This window comes from Staurois parvus, unplaced genomic scaffold, assembly GCF_062004578.1.
Source record: "Staurois parvus isolate SC_StPar_1 unplaced genomic scaffold, SC_StPar_1.0 ptg000299l, whole genome shotgun sequence".
Classification (NCBI taxonomy): Eukaryota; Metazoa; Chordata; class Amphibia; order Anura; family Ranidae; genus Staurois; species Staurois parvus.
This window is the reverse complement of record NW_028318095.1, coordinates 23651815-23670720: the sequence shown is the minus strand read 5'-3', so window position 1 is coordinate 23670720 and position 18906 is coordinate 23651815. Positions and strand designations below refer to the sequence as shown.

The 18906-nt window shown below is 42.1% G+C and overlaps 1 protein-coding gene across 1 annotated transcript in view; it reads right to left on the bottom strand.

Moving 5' to 3' along the window:
* Nucleotides 1-18906, bottom strand: part of SLC6A4 (solute carrier family 6 member 4) — a 136201-nt gene that overhangs the window by 15400 nt on the left and 101895 nt on the right. Inside the window, exons 12-13 of the mRNA XM_089683042.1 lie at nt 13228-13328; nt 5313-5480 (exon numbers count right to left, since the gene is read on the bottom strand). Coding sequence (XP_089539168.1) covers nt 5313-5480; nt 13228-13328 — 269 coding nt within the window. The remainder of the gene's footprint in view (nt 1-5312; nt 5481-13227; nt 13329-18906) is intronic.

Below are 18906 nucleotides of genomic sequence, written 5' to 3'. Positions count from 1 at the left end.
AAATGGGAGCATTCTTCAACTTACTCTTCTCAGGCCTGACAACCCAATTTGTAGTTCCCCAACAGGGGGTGTCTCTGAAGTCAAGGACCAATACCCCGTTTAGGGTGGGAACGTCTGGGCGTAGGCCTAAACTAGAGCCAAAATCTCTTTGGCTCATAACTTTCCATATGCATAAGTGACACTCCACCCACAGGTAGATTATTATGCAGACACGTCTGAGGATTGATTAGATATTAAATATGAAATTCTACATTGAATGGTTCACGAAATCTACTTTTCTGCTTTTCTATGTATTCCAACCATGGAGAGTGGCCAAGAGGAGGCGAACAATTTGATAGGTCAATCTGACAATATGCCTGGTTTTTATGTAAGTCTCTCATATTCCAAGATATGAGACATAGGGGAAAAATGGATTTTTAAAAAGGTTATCTGGTTCAAGGTCTTTTGAACTGCTGGGTAGGCTGCGTTCTTTTTACGAGGTGTTAAATTGCACAGGTTCTTTTGACAGTGAGGCATTTCGTGGCTCCCTGCTGGGCTCTGGCCTGTGACACTTAACACACACACTGGCCAAATGTCACTGACTCTCAGAGAGGGAGGGGGAGAATTCTTAACAAAATGGAGGATTGGAGCAAAATGGTTGAACCGCGTCCATCTAAATGTGTATGCTTGCTACACAGCTGATGAGTCATCAGTTAAGGATGCAGCGGCCGCTTGCTCCTTAACCATGACAGGGCCTGGTATGGATTGGGGGGGGCACACCGTTTTCTTTCCCCTCAATTTTTAATTGCCGGCAATTTTTTTGTCTACATGCAGATGAATCATAGTTGTTAAGGACGCCAGTGGCTGCCTCTCCTCAAAGTAGTAGTGAACTCTTCTTTATTAATTTGACCTACAGGTAAGCTTATAATAAGCTTGGCCTTTTCTGATAGCCAGCGCATGCGCTCTGAAGGAATTGCATACCCATGCTGTACCTTCAGAGCACTGTGCCATGGCACAAGAGTGACATCACAAATTGGCCAGTCAGCTGGCCACAGCTTGCGAACCTGGAAGAAAGTAAAGTAAAGATGGAAGCCCCAGGGATCAGTGAAAGCGCTCTACTGGAAGGCTTCATTTCAAGGTAAGTCCTTCATAATGTGCTAGTATGCAATGCATACTAGCACATTATGCCTTTACCTTGCAGGGGTTTCTATTTTTTTATGCAGTTTACTACCGCTTGAACAACAAGCTATTTACGGTTTGTTAAAATACCTCAAGCTTTCACTACTAAAATACTGCATCACTTCATAAAATAATGCATGTGGTGTTTTGGTAACGTTTTACTATGTAAACTGAATTTTTTTTTTTTAAAAACACTACCACATTTCGTAAAAAGCAGTAGATATCGCTTCATGAATGGAGTCTTATACACTGACCGGCCACTTTATTAGGTGCACCTTGCTAGTACCGTGTTGGACCCCCTTTTGCCTTCAGAACTGCTTTAATTCTTCATGGCATAGATTCAATAAGGTGTTGGAAACATTCCTCAGAGATTTTGGTCCATACTGACATGACAGCATCACACATTTGCTGCAGATTTTTCGGCTGCACATCCATGATGCAAATCTCCCGTTCCACCACATCCCAAAGGTGCTCTATTGGACTAAAATCTGGTGACTGTGGAGGCCATTGGAGTACAATGAACTCATTGTCATGTTCCAGAAACCAGTTTGAGATGATTTGAGCTTTGTGGCATTATCCTGCTGGAAGTAGCCATCAGAAGATGGGCACACTGTAGTCATAAAGGGATAGACATGGTCAGCAACAATACTCAGGTAGGTTGTGGCATTTAAACAATGCTTTGGTAATAAGGGGCCTAAAGTGTGCCAAGAAAATATCCCCCACACCATTACACCACCACCCCCAATCTGAACCGTTGCTACAAGGCAGGATGGATCCATGCTTTCATGTTTACGCCAAATTCTGACCCTACCATTTAAATATCGCAGCTGAAATCGAGACTCATCAGACCAGGCAACATTATTCCTATCTTCTATTGTCCAATTTTGGTGAGCCTGTGTGAATTGTAGCCTCCGTGTTTTTGTTCTTAACTGACAGGAGTATCACCTGGTGTGGTTTTCTGCTGCTGTAGCACATCTGATTCAAGGTTCAACGTCTTGTGTGTTCAGAGATGGTATTCTTCATACCTTGGTGGTAACAAGTGGTTATTTGAGTTACTGTTGCCTTTCTATCATCTCAAACTAGTCTGCCCATTCTCCTCAGACCTCTGACATCAACAAGGAATTTTTGTCCACACAACTATATTACTATATATATATATATATATATATATATAATTTTTGTCCACACAACTATAACTATATATTTTTTTTCTTGTTCAGACCATTCTCTGTAAGAGAGACGGTTGTGTGAAAATCCAAGCAGATCAGCAGTTTTTGAAATACTCGGACCAGCCTGTCTGGCACCAACAACCATTCCATGTTCAAAGTCACTTAAATCCCCTTTCTGATGCTCAGTTTGAATTTCAGCAAGTCATCATATCTAGATGCCAAAATGCTTTGAGTTGCTACCATGTGATTAGCTTATTAGCAATTTGTGTTACAAAGCAATTGAACAGGTGTACCTAATAAAGTGGCCAGTGAGTATGTTTCTCATATAAACACATGTATATTTCTGCTTATATTTATCATTTTAAAAAAATTAATTTATAATAGCTTTGCAGTGATTAGGCCTCCCACTAATCTTGTAATTACAGTGTAGTTTATATTTCCTGGAAAAAAAAAAAAAAAACATGGTATCAAGCATGTTGCTAGCACCGAGTCCCGGGTCATTTTACCATACCTACCCGCCACTTCATTAAGCAGCATCTCTGAATGCTGTGCTGCCTGTCAAGTAAATACATTTCAGAGTCCAAGGAGGCTTCCCTAGGCTCATCCTCGAGTCTAATGTGTCACCCGAGGGGGAGCCTAGAAGCAATCTCCTGCTTGCTGTGCTGCACCAGGTCTGATGAGCTCAAGGACGGCGGGGGTAGATCATGTAAGGTCCATGGTGACCTGAGGCATGGATGTTAGGAGACAAAGATTTGTGCTAAGAGGAGAGACTTGGGGAGGAGAGGTTTTGTGGGGGGTGAAGACTTTGTGCTGAGAGGACAAATGTCAAAAGATTTGTTGTTGCATAGCTAAACATTTCAGCAGAGGGGGAGATTTGTAGTGCAGTTGTTTTGAGGAGGAATTTCGGGTTGCAGAGAGAATTTGTGCTGGGGGGGGTGAACATGCAGATCAGTGCTGGATATTTTTTTGGGAGGGGGCACTATTGCTGAGAGTTGAATTGGGGGGGGGGGGGGGGGGGGGAGTATTGCTTGCAAGGGAAATTTTGCACTAATCTGAATCCTGCACTCTGTGTATTTCACACACCTGTCACCTACGCATTCTGTATTATCTACACGTGACTCCTGCATACTTTGTGTTACACAACTCTGACACCTGTATTGGGTAGTTACACACCCCTGACCCCTGTACCCTGTGCATTATGTACTCCTGAGCCCTACAGTTTGTGCATCACACATCACTGATGCCTGTACTCTGTGCATCACATACTTCTGACCTCTGCACTTTACACACTTTTGATACCTGCACTTTGTGTGTTAAAAACCCCGAACCCCATGCTCTGTGTGCCACGCACATGAAACCTACACTCTGCATTAAGTACACTTGACCGCTTCACACTGTGTTACATATCCCTTACCACCCCTGCTCTCTGTGCATAATACACTCATGACCCCCTTCACTCTCTGCGTGACACACCCCTGACTCTGCTACACACTTTTGACATCTATGTGTTATACACTTCTAAGCCTTCAAAATGGTGCATACACACCCCTGACCCCTGCATTTTGCACCTTAAGTACTTCTAACCCCAGCACTCTATGCTGAACTTACACTTGATCTTTGCGCTCTGTGCATAACGAGCTCCTGACCCCTGCACTCTGTGTGTTATGTGCTTCTAAACCTTGCATCCTGTGTGTTATGTACTCCTGAAGTTATGTACTGACTTAAATACTGCTAACCCCTGCACTTTGTGCTACACATACTCTTGGTCCTTGCGCTGTATGCATTATGTACTCCTGATCCCTGCACTCTTTGTATTACATGCCCTCCTACAATATACCTCTACAGGCTAGATAATGGTACTCTGACTGCCATTAGGTATCAGGGTGAAATCCTTGGACCCACTGTCAGACCCTACACTGGTGCAGTGGGTCCTTGGTTCCTCCTAGTACACAACAATGCCTGGCCTCATGTGGTGAGAGTATGCAGGCAGTTCCTGGAGGATGAAGGAATGAATACCACTGAATGGCCCCCATGCTAGCCTGACCTAAATCCAATAGAACACCTCTGGGATATCATGTTTTGGTCCATCAGACGCTGCCGGGTTGCACCTCAGATTGCCCAGGAGCTCAGTGATGCCCTGGTCCAGATCGGAGAGAAAATTCCCCAGGACACCATCCGTCGTCTCATTAGGAGCATGCCCTGACATTGTCAGGCATGCATACAAGCACGTGGGGGCCACACAAACTACTGAGTACCTTTCTGAGTTGCTGCAATGAAATTTCAGCAAAATGGATTAGCCTGCTGCATCATTTTTTCACTTTGATTTTTGGGGTGTCTGATGGAAATTAAACCTATCAACCTACAGAAGACTGAATTCAAACGATGGGGCGTCCTTATGTTCCTAACACATTACCCAGTCCGTATCAGTATGAATTTATATTTTTCCCCATTGAGATCTGATGTGTTTTCAAAGTGTTCCTTTAATTTTCTGAGCAGTGTATTATACATTACATATTTCTTACCAAAGTGTTCATTGTCTCAGTTGATCACTAAGCAGCCCCTCACTATTTTAATTAAGTTATTCTCTAAGGGATGCTCGGACAAAGTGTTAGCTCTACTTTCAGTGTTTATGAAAATAAACTTTAAACACTTATTTCTGAAAGCATTCTTAAATTTACAGCATTTTTTCACACCTACCTAAAACTTTTGAACAATATTGTACATGTCTGAGTATCTGTGAGAGGCACAACAATTAAATGGCTGCAATGATTGTGGCATATGTGTGCTAAGTATAGGGGGAGAAGTCTCAGGTTTTATTTTACTATGCCCCTTTAAGCACCTCCCACTGTTCACCACCACACACAGCACATACTCTTCTTGGGGTGCCCCTGGTCTTTTAAAATCCAAGCAAAACACAAGCATGGTAAGACTATGTTCAGAATTTTCTTGCATGCACATATTGATCTTTAGTATCAGACCCCTCACCTCTTTTAACGATCCAGGAGTACTAGCTAACCGGTACACCATGTACACTGGAACGCAGATGAAAGAGGAAGTCCCAATGCAGTAGCCAAGCACAACAGACCATCCTGGGTATGTGTAATTAAAAAGACGGAGTTCTGGGGGACTTGACATAAAGCTGCAAATAATAAACTGAAAAAAGGTAAAACAGGTAATTGTAAAATGCAACATAGTGAAGTCAATACATCCAACATAATCAGTTTAATTCGTCAATCTGTGATAACATGTAAAGTATGCAAAAGTGACATTTCAATCAATATTACATGGGTTCATATTCCAAGAGAGGCCATTTTACCATGCCTTAAAGATTAATTAAACTTTTAACCTCCCTAGCGGTCTGATTATGTCAGTATTTCTGTGCTCAAAGCGGTACATTTTGTGCATGGAAATATGTAGATTTTTTATTGTAGGCCTGTAATTTTTCAGGAATAACTCACTAAAATCTGTCCGAACAAGAGTCTAGTAAACATCCCGGGTATGTTAAAATTTGAAACCCGAAATCATAAATTATAATATAATAAATCATAAAAAATAAAATAATAAATTTAATTAAATAATATAATCAAACCAAAAACACTGAAATTTGTAAAATAGCGCCTAGTTCGCACATCACTGAGCAAAGTCGCAAAATCGTTTTCAGTGTCTGATGATGAATTTCCCCACGAATCATTATCACTCAATTCTGCAAGTAGTTCTAATTTACTATCGCTGTTCTCTAGCTGGTCTAAAACCGCTTTTGACCTAAAGGGACACTTTTTGGACGCCATGGACTTCTCAGTTTCCAGGCAGAAAGAACAGTAAAAATGCAGGCAGGGCACAGGACAAAGCACTCGGGACAAAATGTATGTGAAATGGTTTGATACAGTAATGTATGTGAAATGGTTTGATACAGTAATGTTTTACTATGTGATTTTAGTGTATTTAGTGAATGTCACTTTTTCACATTTTTAAATTTCCCACTATTCCGTCCCCATATGTCCTGAACGGAAGAACGGAACTCGGAAGACAGATGCTGGCATCGGCCGGAGGACATTGCCGGGGACACTGCAGGGGGGAAATCGTGGGAGTGAAAGACAAGGTAAGTGAAGAAGAGATCCCAGAGCAACGCTGCAGGGTATTCCCGAGTGTAGCTGGGGGTTACCGCTTGTGGTGCTGAAACGTTACCCCAAGCTACACTCGGGAATACCTCCAGGGGGGTTAATCAGCTAAATACATTTCAGATGCATCAAAACAACAGTTGTACAAAGTTAGACCATGGCTGATTTCTAAAGAAAACAAACTGTCAGAGTATGAAAGCCTGTCCCCTGACAGCATGCTGAAGAGAAGGACCCTTTCTCTCTCTGTTTCTCTCTGTGCAGAGGTCTATGTTGTTCTTCTATGTATATGTATTTCTGCTGTTCAATAGAGATACTCGCCTTCCATTATCTCCTGAGGAAGCGGGCATAGTGCCAAAGAAACGTATTGAGCAAAGTTTCCCTACATAACAAGATGACACAGCTGGAGTGATTTTGCCTCTGGTTATGTGTGGAAATGTAAGTACTGGGGACCTTGGAGAGAGGTGTGCTGGTATCCATTATATACAAATATCTTGAACAGCACAACTATGTTTTTAATGTATTGTTTATATGCTCTTTTTAACCTGTTTCAATCCAGCCAATAGCAAAATGACAGCTAAGCAGGGCTCTCATCAATCCGGGTGGGCATCATATGACGTCCTTCTGGATCACACCTCGAGAGTGCCAGTGGGGCTATGCTATAGCGAGATCTGTCACCGGCTGTGTACCTGGGACACAGACAATGACAGATAGGTGTACTGTCCTGTTGCCAGTACCATGTGACCACTCACAGCAGGTCAAATGACAATTGTAAACAATGGATGGCTTCCTTTCATGCCATCCATTGTATACAATTGTGTTACTAGTTTATGATTGGTCACAGTGATCACATGTACAAACTTGGCTAATCACAGCCAATCTGTGTCATGTGATTATATGTGGCCAATCACAGCTAGTCACAACAAAAAAACCTGAATTAATTGATTTTATTCAGTTAAATGCTTGCATTAACAAATAAATTATTTTCTATAAGCAATCAATGTGTAAAAAAAATACTGATCACTCCCCCAGAGTGGGGTATGGCATCATACTACTCTGGTCACAGTGTGTTAAGAAAAAAAAAATTGTAAAAAAATTTATATTTTTTTTCCATATTGTCACCAGTCAGTGTTCCTGATCACCTCCACACCAGTTATGATGATGTTGTACTGTACAGGTGAGAGTTTGTAGAAATAAAATTGTGAAATTTGTTTTTTTTAATTTCTTTATTTTCCAAAAATTGACAAAAAAAATTGACAAAAATAAAAGTTCACAAATAAAACTCGCCATGCCTCTTACTAAATACCTCAGACTTTGCACTACTTTGCAAAATGGGGTAATTTGGGGGATCTCTACTGTCCTGACATTTCTGGACCTCAAGAAATTTGATTGGCCGTCAGTACTTCAGGATTGATCGATTTTCAGATACTGTATATACCAGGGGCAGACTGACAACTCATGGGGCCCCCGGGCAGTAGGGGATCATGGGGCCCCTGTGTCCTTGCCCAAACTCCAAAAAGCCTATGGAAAAGGTACCAGGGGCATCTCATGGGGCCCCCTACTGACCCCAGGCCCTCGGGCAGTGCCTGAGTTTCCAAATGGTCAGTCCGCCCCTGGTATATACCATAGTTTGTGAACTCTATAAAACTTTCCTACAGACTAAATAAATACTGATTTGGGTTATTTTTATCAAAGAAATGCAACAGAATACATCTTGGCATAAATTTATACAGAACAATTATTTGCAAACTTTTATAACAAACGAAGAAAAAAGTGTTTTTTTTTTCCAAAAGTTTCGGTCTTTTATCTTTAGCTTAGCAAAACATAAACCCAGTGGTGATTAAATACCACCAAAAGAAAGCTCTAGTTGTGTAAACAAAAAGATAAAAATGTAGTTTGGGTACAGCATGACCGCGCAATTATTTAAAGTGTGACAGCACTGAAAGCTGAAAATTGGCCTGAGCAGGAAGTGGGTAAAAGTGCCCGGAACTGATGTGGTTAGGAATAAACATAAATGAGAATTTTTATATAGTTCCCAATTTGCAGAGTACCTTTATAGTCCTATAGTTTTGTGGTTAGGGTCAATATTATATCTACCAAAAGTAGGGTTGTTGGTACCAATTCTAATTGAAGATTACAATTATCAGCCTTTATTTTTCTTAAAACTACGCTTTGTAAGACTATCTGGTGTATGTCCAGCTTGCCCATATAATATACCTTATTTTGTTTATTCATAGCTCCCAACTGTGCCTTTTTTTGGAAGGACTGTCCCTCTTTTGGAAACAAATCCCTTTGTCCCTCTTTTAACTCCAATTATGCTTTTATTTGGCATTATATACAGCGAAGGAAATAAGTATTTGATCCCATGCTGATTTTAAATGTTTGCCCACTCACAAAGAAATGATCAGTCTAAAAATCGAATGGTAGGTGTATAACACAGAGACAGATTAGCAACAACAAATTCCAAAGAAATGCATTTCTAACAAATTATGCACTGATTTGCATGTTCATGAGGGAAATAAGTATTTGATCCCCTTAAAACAAAACATGACTTAGTACTTGGTGGCAAATATCTTGTTGGCAATCACAGAGCTCAGACATTCCTGTAGTTGGCCACCAGGTTTGCAGACATCTCAGGAGGGATTTTGGCCCACTCCTCTTGGCAGATCCACTCCAAGTCATTAAGGTTTGGTGGCTGATGTTTGGAAACTCGAACTTTCAGCTCCCTCCACAGATTTTCAATCAGATTAAGGCCTGGAGACTAGCTAGGCCACTCCAGGACCTTAATGTGCTTCTTCTAGAGCCAATCCTTTGTTGCCTTGGTCATGTGTTTTGGATCATTGTCATGCTGGAACACCCATCCACGACCCATTTTCAATACCCTGGCTGAGGGAAGAAGGTTCTCACCCAAGATTTGACAGTACATTGCCCCATCCATCGTCCCTCTGATGCAGTACAGTTGTCCTGTCCCCTTAGCAGAAAAACACCCCCAAAGCAGAATGTTTCCACCAAATTGACAGTTGGAATGATGTTCTTGGAGTCATAGGCAGCATTCCTCCTCCAAACACGGCGAGTTGAGTTGATGCCAAAGAACTCGATTTTGGTCTCCTCTGACCACAACACTTTCAACCATTCCTCCTCTGCATTATTCAGATGTTCAGTGACAAACTTCAGACGGGCCTGGACATGTGCTTTCTTGTGCAGAGGGACCTTGCGGGCACTGCAGGATTTCAATCCTTGTCGGCGTAGTGTGTTACCAATTGTTTTCTTGACTGTGGTCCCAGCTGCCTGGAGATCATTGACAAAATCCTCATGTAGTTCTGGGATGATTCCTCACTGTTCTCATGATCATTAACACTCCACGAGGTGAGATCTTGCATGGTGCACCAGACCTAGGGAGATGGACAGTTTTGTGTTTCTTCCATTTGCGAATGGTTGCACCAACTGTTGTCACCTTCTCACCAAGTTGCTTGGCGAAAGTTTGGTAGCCTAGTCCAGCCTTGTGGAGGTCTACAATCTTGTCCCTGACATCCTTGGACAGCTCTTTGGTCTTTGTCATGGTGCAGAGTTTGGAATCTGATTGTTTGATTGCTCCTGTGGACAGGTGTCTTTTATACAAACAAAATGAGATTAGCAGCACTCCCTTTAAGAGACTGCTTCTAATCTCAACTTATTACCTGTATGAAAGACATCTGGTAGCCAGAAATCCTGCTGAATGATAGGGGATCAAATACTTATTTCCCTCATGAACATGCAAATCAGTGCATAATTTGTTAAAAATGCATTTCTTTTGAATTTTTTGTTGCAAATCTGTCTCTCAGTGTTACAATACACCTACCATTCGATTTTTAGATTGATCATTTCTTTGTGAGTGGGCAAACATTCAAAATCAGCAGGGGATCAAATACTTATTTCCTTCACTGTATATAATGCCAAATAAAAGCAGCACAGTAGTGACATCACCAAATCTTACTCCAAATCTCCTGAGACTAACAGTCAAAGGCAGAAATCCCATAGACCGGCAAACTGTCGACTGCGGACAGGTGAAAGGTAGACTGCGAACAGGTCCCTCCTCCCCCCTTTTCCCCCAGCCTGACAACCAATCTCCTGCGGGTTAATATGAAAAGTTAATTTGGCTAGTTCCTCCTCCCGCTCTCCATCCTGAGCCATTCTGCCTTCTGCTGTGCACTGAGGATGTCAGCAGCGAGAAGAGGCTGGGGGAAAGGGGGGAGAAGACATTGCTTGGGGGGGGGGGGGGTGGTCTGGGGCCAGAGATCACTGCTACTGGGGAAAGGGGGGGGCAGTGATGTGCAGAGGACAGTGCTTTGGACAGGGCCACCCCCATAGCAGTGTCCTCTGCCACCCTTATTATGACACCGCCCACCCCCAAGTTGGGTCCTCTGCCCCCCCTTTCCCCCATAGCAGTGACCTATAGCCCCCCTTCCCCCCGACCAGCAGTGTCCTCTCCCCACCCCCCTTTCCTCCCACGGACAGGTATTTTAGAAACCTGAATTCCCATCAAGTGGCTGAAGATCAGGATTTTTCTGCCCCCCACCCTGGTTCCCTAAGGCAGCTGCCTAAGCAGCCTTATACTAGCACCCAGCATACAGCTGCTTTGGCAGCTGCTTTAGGGCCCCAGGGTAGCTGAGAGGCAGAAAAATCCCAATCCCCAGCCAATTGCTGGGAATTCACTTTTTCAAAATACCGGTCTTCCGATGAACCCCTTTATTGTCCTCTTGCAGCAGCGGAATAGTAGCATCTCCTCCTCGGCCTCCCACCAGCATATAGCTGCTGCAGGAGGAAAATCCAGGGGATTGGTTCTAGTAAAGGCCCCCCCCGCTGCCCCTTCCACCCTTGTTCCTCCTTTTTTCTGCTGACTGGCCCTTCCCCCAAGTGCTCCCCTTTCATCAGGTATCCTAAAGAAATTGTGAAAAATATAAAAAAATGAAAATGTAAAAATAAAAAAACTGCTGACACCATCCACTATCCTACTGACACCCACCTCTTCGCTACTGGCACTGTCCACTGCTCTACTGACACCATCCACTGCTCTATTCACTGGCAACAACCTCTGCCCTATTGACAATGTCCACTGCCCTCCTGATTAACACGGTTTTTAAGGTAGGCTAAGTTTGTATTTTACAGTGACATTTGTTTTATTATATTTTTCTTACTATTTAGTTAGGCCTTACTAGTTAATTTGTTTTTTAAATGGTGCTGAACCCCAGCGATCTTTGATCTTTCATGTTGTGGGGTAGATCTCAACCTCTAAAAGGTTGCCTACGCCTGCCGTAGGCTATCTCTGACTGCAGATATACAGTTATGCTGTTGTAGACACAGGAATCTCCTGAGACTAGCAGCAGTGTCCATGATTCACAGTGCAAATATACAGCTATGAGGCTGTAAGCAGAGGAGTGCCTAGGCACCTTCACATTCCAGGACATGGACTGCTTTTTTCTGGAGGAATTTAGATAAGGGGAACCACTTAGGCACAATTTACAAAATGTTTCCAATAACATAGCATAATTTTCATATTTTGAGTTTAGCTTCACTTTAACAATCATATACTGCACTATACCTTTCATCCTTCCTTTAAATTCTCATATTTGTAATTTTGAAGCAATTATAAAGGATCAAAGTGGTAAAGCATTTCTGGGTTTAACCAATTATTTTTGGTGTATTATCATTCAAGGTTTGTGTAATGGGGGCAGGACGGGTTTTTTTTGTATTTTGCAAACATACTTTGTGGCTAAGTATCATCTTAGAAAATATGTTCATTGCCTTATGGGCAAAAAAAAATCCTTGACCTCCACCATTTTGCATTATAGTCTGTTTACATACTGTATGGGTTTTGTTGCCCAGTTTAATATACATACAAACAGTATATCCACACGCTGTATATATATATTTATAGAATTTGGTAACACCATTTATGCTACAAACTCCTTGAAGATTTCCAGTAAAATCTGTTGCTAAATAAATATCTGCAGTTGATTAATGGTCTGGAATAAGAGATATAAGCCTGCAGTAAGAACATGTTATTTTTATAACTACTGAGCATAAAATAAAATGTGTTTCTCTTTTTTACTCCTACTCATTACCAATGTTTTACTACAGTGCCTGGGTAGTGATCACAACACAGCTCTATTCATCATCCATAGTGTATGGAGCCACAGCAATCTCTGGGAATCGTATCTATTTTTACACAGCTAATAAAAGGGAAGAGATTAACCAGGAGCTTCTGCAACATCTCACCCACATGTAAACCTGTTCCTTTCATTAACTGCTCCTGAGCTGGACTATTAATGACCGTCCACACACAGAGCAGTCGTTTGGGTACTCAGGGGTGCAGACAACAGTTAATACACAGATAATAAAACTCACTTAAGAAGGTTAAGCCCCTAGTTCAGGTCACAGGCTGATGCCAGCTCCACGTCAGCTTGTAGGATGATATTGTTCAGGCCTCAGTATTTTGGCTTATTTGCTGAGGCTTTTTATATTACAAATGGATCCCATGCCAAATGTACTTTGTGACTTTGGTGTAGTTTCAAAACTGATGTGTGTAGTGATAATGAACTACATGAACAAAAGTTTAGTAGACCTCTTCTCTACTGTGTACTATGGAGACAGCATCACACAAGCCATTGAACATTGTACTTAAAAATGTGGACTAGGACTAATGGAATCACATTATTTTAGATCACGCTGTAATATGCTGTGTTTGTTTTTGCTGGCTATCTAAAGTTGCTTACATATCGAAAGGCTGCACTAAATGGCCTACTCACCAAGAGAAACAGTGGACAGATTGCCACCCAGCAAATCCTCCAGTACCAGCCAGGAGTAAAGCCTAGCATTTCCCTGACATCCTTGCAGAACTGAGTGATACCTGAAATAAAAGCAAATAATGTCAGTTTACTGCCAACAACAATTTAAGCCCTGTACACACGGACCAAATATCACCAAAGTACAAGAAACCGGCCAACATTCGCCCCATGTTTACAGGTTGGCCAACAGAAGCCGATCTCAAGACCAGCTTCTGTTGAACAAGCATGCTGGAAAACCAGCAGCTGATCAGCATCAGATCAGCGCTCTCAGCCAATGCAAGTGCTGATTGGTGTGTTCTGCCAGGGGGAGGGAGGTGGTCCCCCTGTCAGAGCACAATAGCACAGTGGGGAGATTGCTGTACTAACATCACATAGTACAGCGACCTCCTCGTGAGTTCCTCAGTTTTTTTCCGTTCAGCACACTGGGCTGAATGAAAATGAACTTAGCGTGTGTACCAGGAATTATTTTATAAATGTTGTAATGAAGAGACAATTCCACTGGCATAGCTGTTACACAGCAACAGGTGGGATAACACATGTAATCCTGTTGAAACAGATTTGCTGCCAATCTAAACAGGTTGTATGTACTGTATATTTACTGATAAGTTCCACATACAATATAAAGCGGGGTGAAGAGGGGCCCTATTTTGGTGGAGTATTTGTCTTGCTTTAACTCAGTGGTGACATGATTCTGTAAAATAGTTGCACATACAGTATCTCACTGAAAAGATAGAATAAAATATTTACAAGTGAGTACACCCCTCACTTTTGTAAATATTTAATTCTATCTTTTCATGTGACAACACTGAAGAAATGACACTTTGCTACAATGTGACGTAGTGAGTGTACAGCTTGTATAACAGTGTAAATTTGTTGTCCCCTCAAAATAACGCAACACACAGCCATTAATGTCTAAACCGCTGGCAACAAAAATGAGTACACCCCTAAGTGACAAGGTCCAAACTTGGGCCAATTAGCCATTTTCCCTACCCAGTGTCATGTGACTCGTTCGTGTTACAAGGTCTCAGGTGTGAATGGGGAGCAGGTGTGTTAAATTTGGTGTTATCTCTCTCATTCTCTCATACTGGTCACTGGAAGTTCAACATGGCAACTCATGGCAAAGAACTCTGAGGATCTGAAAAAAAAGAATTATTGCTCTACAAAGATGGCCTAGGCTATAAGAAGATTGCCAAGACCCTGACACTGAGCTGCAGCATGGTGGCCAAGACGATACAGCAGTTTAACAAAACAGGTTCCACTCAGAACAGGGCTAGCCATGGTTGAACAAAGAAGTTGAGTGCACGTGCTCAGCGTCATATCCAGAGGTTGTCTTTGGGAAATAGATGTATGAGTGCTGCCAATATTGCTGCAGAGGTTGAAGGGGTGGGGGTTCAGCCTGTCAGTAATCAGATCATATGCCGAACACTGCATAAAATTGGCCTGCATGGCTGTCGCCCCAGAAGGAAGCCTCTTCTAAAGATGATGCACATTAAAGCCCACAGTTTGCTGAAGACAAGCAGACTAAGGACATGGATTACTGGAACCATGTCCTGTGGTCTGATGAGACCAAGATAAACATATTTGGCTCAGATGGTGTCAAGAGTGTGTGGCGGCAACTAGGTGAGGAGTACAAAGACAAGTGTGTCTTGCTTACAGTCAAGCATGGTGGTGGGAGTGTCATGGTCTGGGACTGCATGAGTGCTGCCGCCACCGGGGAGCTACAGTTTATTGAGGGAACCATGAATGCCAACATGTACTGTGACATACTGAAGCAGAGCATGATCCCCTCCCTTTGGAGACTGGGCAGCAGGGCAGTATTCCAACATGATAAAGACCCCAAACACACCTCCAAGATGACCACTGCCTTCCTAAAGAAGCTGAGGGTAAAGGTGATGGACTGGCCAAGCATGTCTCCAGACCTAAACTCTATTGAGCATCTGTGGGCCATCCTCAAATGGAAGGTGGAAGACTGCAAGGTCTCTAACATCCACCAGCTCCGTGATGTGATCATGGAGGACTGGAAGAGGACTTCATTGGCAACCTGTCAAGCTCTGGTTAACTCACTCCATGCCCAAGAGGGTTAAAGGAGTGCTGGAAAATAATGGTGGCCACACAAAATAGACACTTTGGGCCCAATGTGGACATTTTCACTTAGGGGTGTACGCACTTTTGATGCCAGCAGTTTAGACATTAATGTCTGTGTGTTGAGTTATTTTGAGGGGACAGCAAATTTACACTGTTGTACAAGCTGTACACTCACTACTTTACATTGTAGCAAAGTGTCATTTCTTCAGTGTTGTCACATGAAAAGATATAATAAACTAGAAAAGCTGCAATTTCTGGGGAAATTGTGTGAAGTGTTCTTGCCTCCACCAGTAGTCTACAACGGGAGTGGGCGGAGTAAGTGGGTGGAGTGGCTTGAGTAACTGTTGTGTGGTTGGTGTGGCTGGAGTAACTGAAAAGGTTGGACTGGGCAGAGTAACTTTATGAAATGGGTTAAAAACTCATGCAACTCACTCTACAGCAAGGGCAGAGAAGAGCAGTTAAAAACAAACTGCTCCAACTTGCTAACTTCACTGGTGGTTGCCATTTTCAAATGGTTGTAGTTTAAAAATTATAAAACCTACACCGAAGAGCTTTATATTGTGAGAATCACAAGACCCAGACCTACATTTTGATGCATAGTATGTCTCTGAAATATTTAAAATGAAGGCACAGTCACAGTTTAGAAATTGAAATTCAAATTTGAGGTGGCTAGAGTGGAGTTTCAATGAATGTCAATGGGCGGCTTGAGTTGCAAACAAATGGTCATATTTTGAAAACTATCAGGACTATGGCTTAGCCGTGAACATTTTTAGTGGCAGCGAGGATAGCTGAACGTTTTGATATATGATTTGTGTAGGTGGGCTTGAAAATGAGGGAGTGATGGCAGTTTAGAAACCAGGTCCTGATTTTCCAGCTCACACTCTAGCTTTTGTCAGCTCCCACTCTAGTTTTGAACATTCCGCCATTCATTCCTATGGGACCAATTTCACCACAAAAATGGTGATATTTCATGAACCATTCGGCGAAACCTTCCACAAAGGAATAGCACACCAATCAGGAACAATCCGCACGTTTTGGTATATTACGTATTACATATTATGTAGTGTAAAAACTGGGAGGAGTTAGGGTGGTAAATTTGGCTATAAGAATATACAGTATATGTAAGATAACAGTAAGTGGTCTTGCCATGCAAGAGCACTTAAATATTTACAAAAATGTGAGGGGTGTACTCACTTCTGTGAGATATTGTATGTCTAGACAGAAGGGGAGAGTGCATAGAAACCAATCAGCTTCCAGCTTAAGTTAACAAGCTGAAGTTAGAAGCTGACGGGCTACCATGCACTGCTATACCAGATTTTGCACTCTCCAAATTTATTCATTGTACAAAAATTGCATCTACCACTGAGCTAAACACTCCCCATATCACAATATATACAGTTTGGTCTATATATATTTGGACACAGGCACAATTTTAGTTTCAATTTCAGGTATTTACCAAAACATATTCAAGCTATAGTTAAATAAATATGGGCTGAAAGTGCACACTCTCAGGTTTCATTTGAGGGTATGTACATCCAAATTGGAGGAAGGGTTTAATAATTACAGCCACCATTTCATGGCCAGGTATGGGTTACTCAATTATTTCTTCATCAATTAAGCAGGTAAAAGGTCTGGAGTTGATTCTAAGTGTGGTATTTGCATTTGGAATCTACTGTTGTGAACCTACATCATGCGTTCAAAAGGAGCTGTCCACGCAAGTGAAACATGCCATTGTAAGGCTTCAAAATCAAAACAAATCCATCAGAGAGATAGCAGCAACATTAGAAGTGGCCACATCAACAGTTTGGTACATTCTGAAGAAAGAAGAATGCACTGGTGCGCTCAGCAACATAAAAAGGCATGGATATCCACGGAAGACAACAGTGGTGGATGATTGCAGGATCTTCTCTATGGTAAATAAAATCCCATTTACAACATCCAGACAAGTGAAGGACACTCTCCAGGAGGTGGGCGTATCATTGTCAATGTCTACATTCAAGAGAAGACTTCACGAGAGCAAATACAGAGGGGTTCACCACAAGGTGCAAACCATTCATAAAGCTGAAGAATAGAAAAGCCAGATTAGGCTTTGCCAAAAAAACATCTAAAAAAGCCAGACCAGTTCTGGAAAAGCATTCTTTGGATGGATGAAACCAAGATTAATCTGTACCAGAATGACGGGAAGAAAAAAGTGTGGAGAAGGCTTGGAACAGTTCATGATCCAAAGCACACAACGTCATATGTAAAACATGGTGGAGGCAGTGTGATGGCATGGGCATGCATGGCTTCCAGTGGCACTGGGTCATTGGTGTTTTTGTTGAAGTGACAGAAGACAGAAGCAGCCGGATGAATTTTGCTGTGTTTAGAGATATACTGTCAGCCCACATTCAGCCGAACGCAGCAAAGTTGATTGGACAGCGCTTCACAGTACAGATGGACAATGATCCAAAACACACTGCAAAAGCAACCCAGTAGCTTTTGAAGGAAAATAAGTGGAATATTCTGCAATCACCTAATCTCAACCCAATTGAGCATGCATTTCACTTGCTGAAGGCAAAACTAAAGGCAGAAAGACCCACAAACAAAGAACTGAAGACAGCTGCAGTTAGAGTCTGGCAAAGCATCAGAAAGGAGGAAACCCAATCTTTGGTAATGTCCATGGGTTCCAGATTCAGGCAGTCATTGCCAGTAAAGGATTATCAAAAAAATATTAAAAATGAACATTTTATTTATGATTATATTCATTTGTCCAATTACATTTGAACCCCTGAAAATGGAGGGGTTGTCTAAAAATGGTTGCAGTTCCTAAAATTTTACTTGATATTCATGATATTCATGTTCAACCCCTTGAATTAAAGCTAAAAGTCTGCACTTCAAATTCATTAGCATTGTTTCATTTTAATTTATTCTAGTAGCATACAGAGCCAAAAATATGAATACTGTGTCCAAATATATATGGCCCTAACTATATACATATATACACATACCTATATACACACACACACACACACACAGTATACACACACACACACACACACACACACAATATTGCCAAAAGTATTGAGATGCCCTCGAAATCATTGGATTCAGGTGTACCTGAAAACAGCAACTCAGTCACCAAGTGCTAGGTCATGTAAAAATGACAGAGCTTCATGGAATGGGTTTCCATGGCATCCAAGCCTTACATCACCAAGTGCAATGCAAAGCGTGGGATGCAGTGGTGTATAGCACACTGCCGCTGGACTGTAGAGCAGTGGAAACGTGTCCTCTGGATTGACGAATCACGCTTTTCTGTCTGGCAATCTAATGGATGTGTCTGGGTTTGGCGGTTGCCAGGAGAACGGTATTTGTCTGACTACATTATTCCAAGTGTAAAGTTTGGTGGGGGGGGGGATTTTAGTGTGTGTTTTTTTCGAGGGTTTGGCTTGGCCCCTTAGTTCTAGTGAAGGGAACTCCTAAGGCCTCAACATACCAAGACCATACCAAGACAAGTGAAAATGTCCACATTGGGCAGTTCTTCAGTGTTGTCACATGAAAAGATATAATAAAGTATTT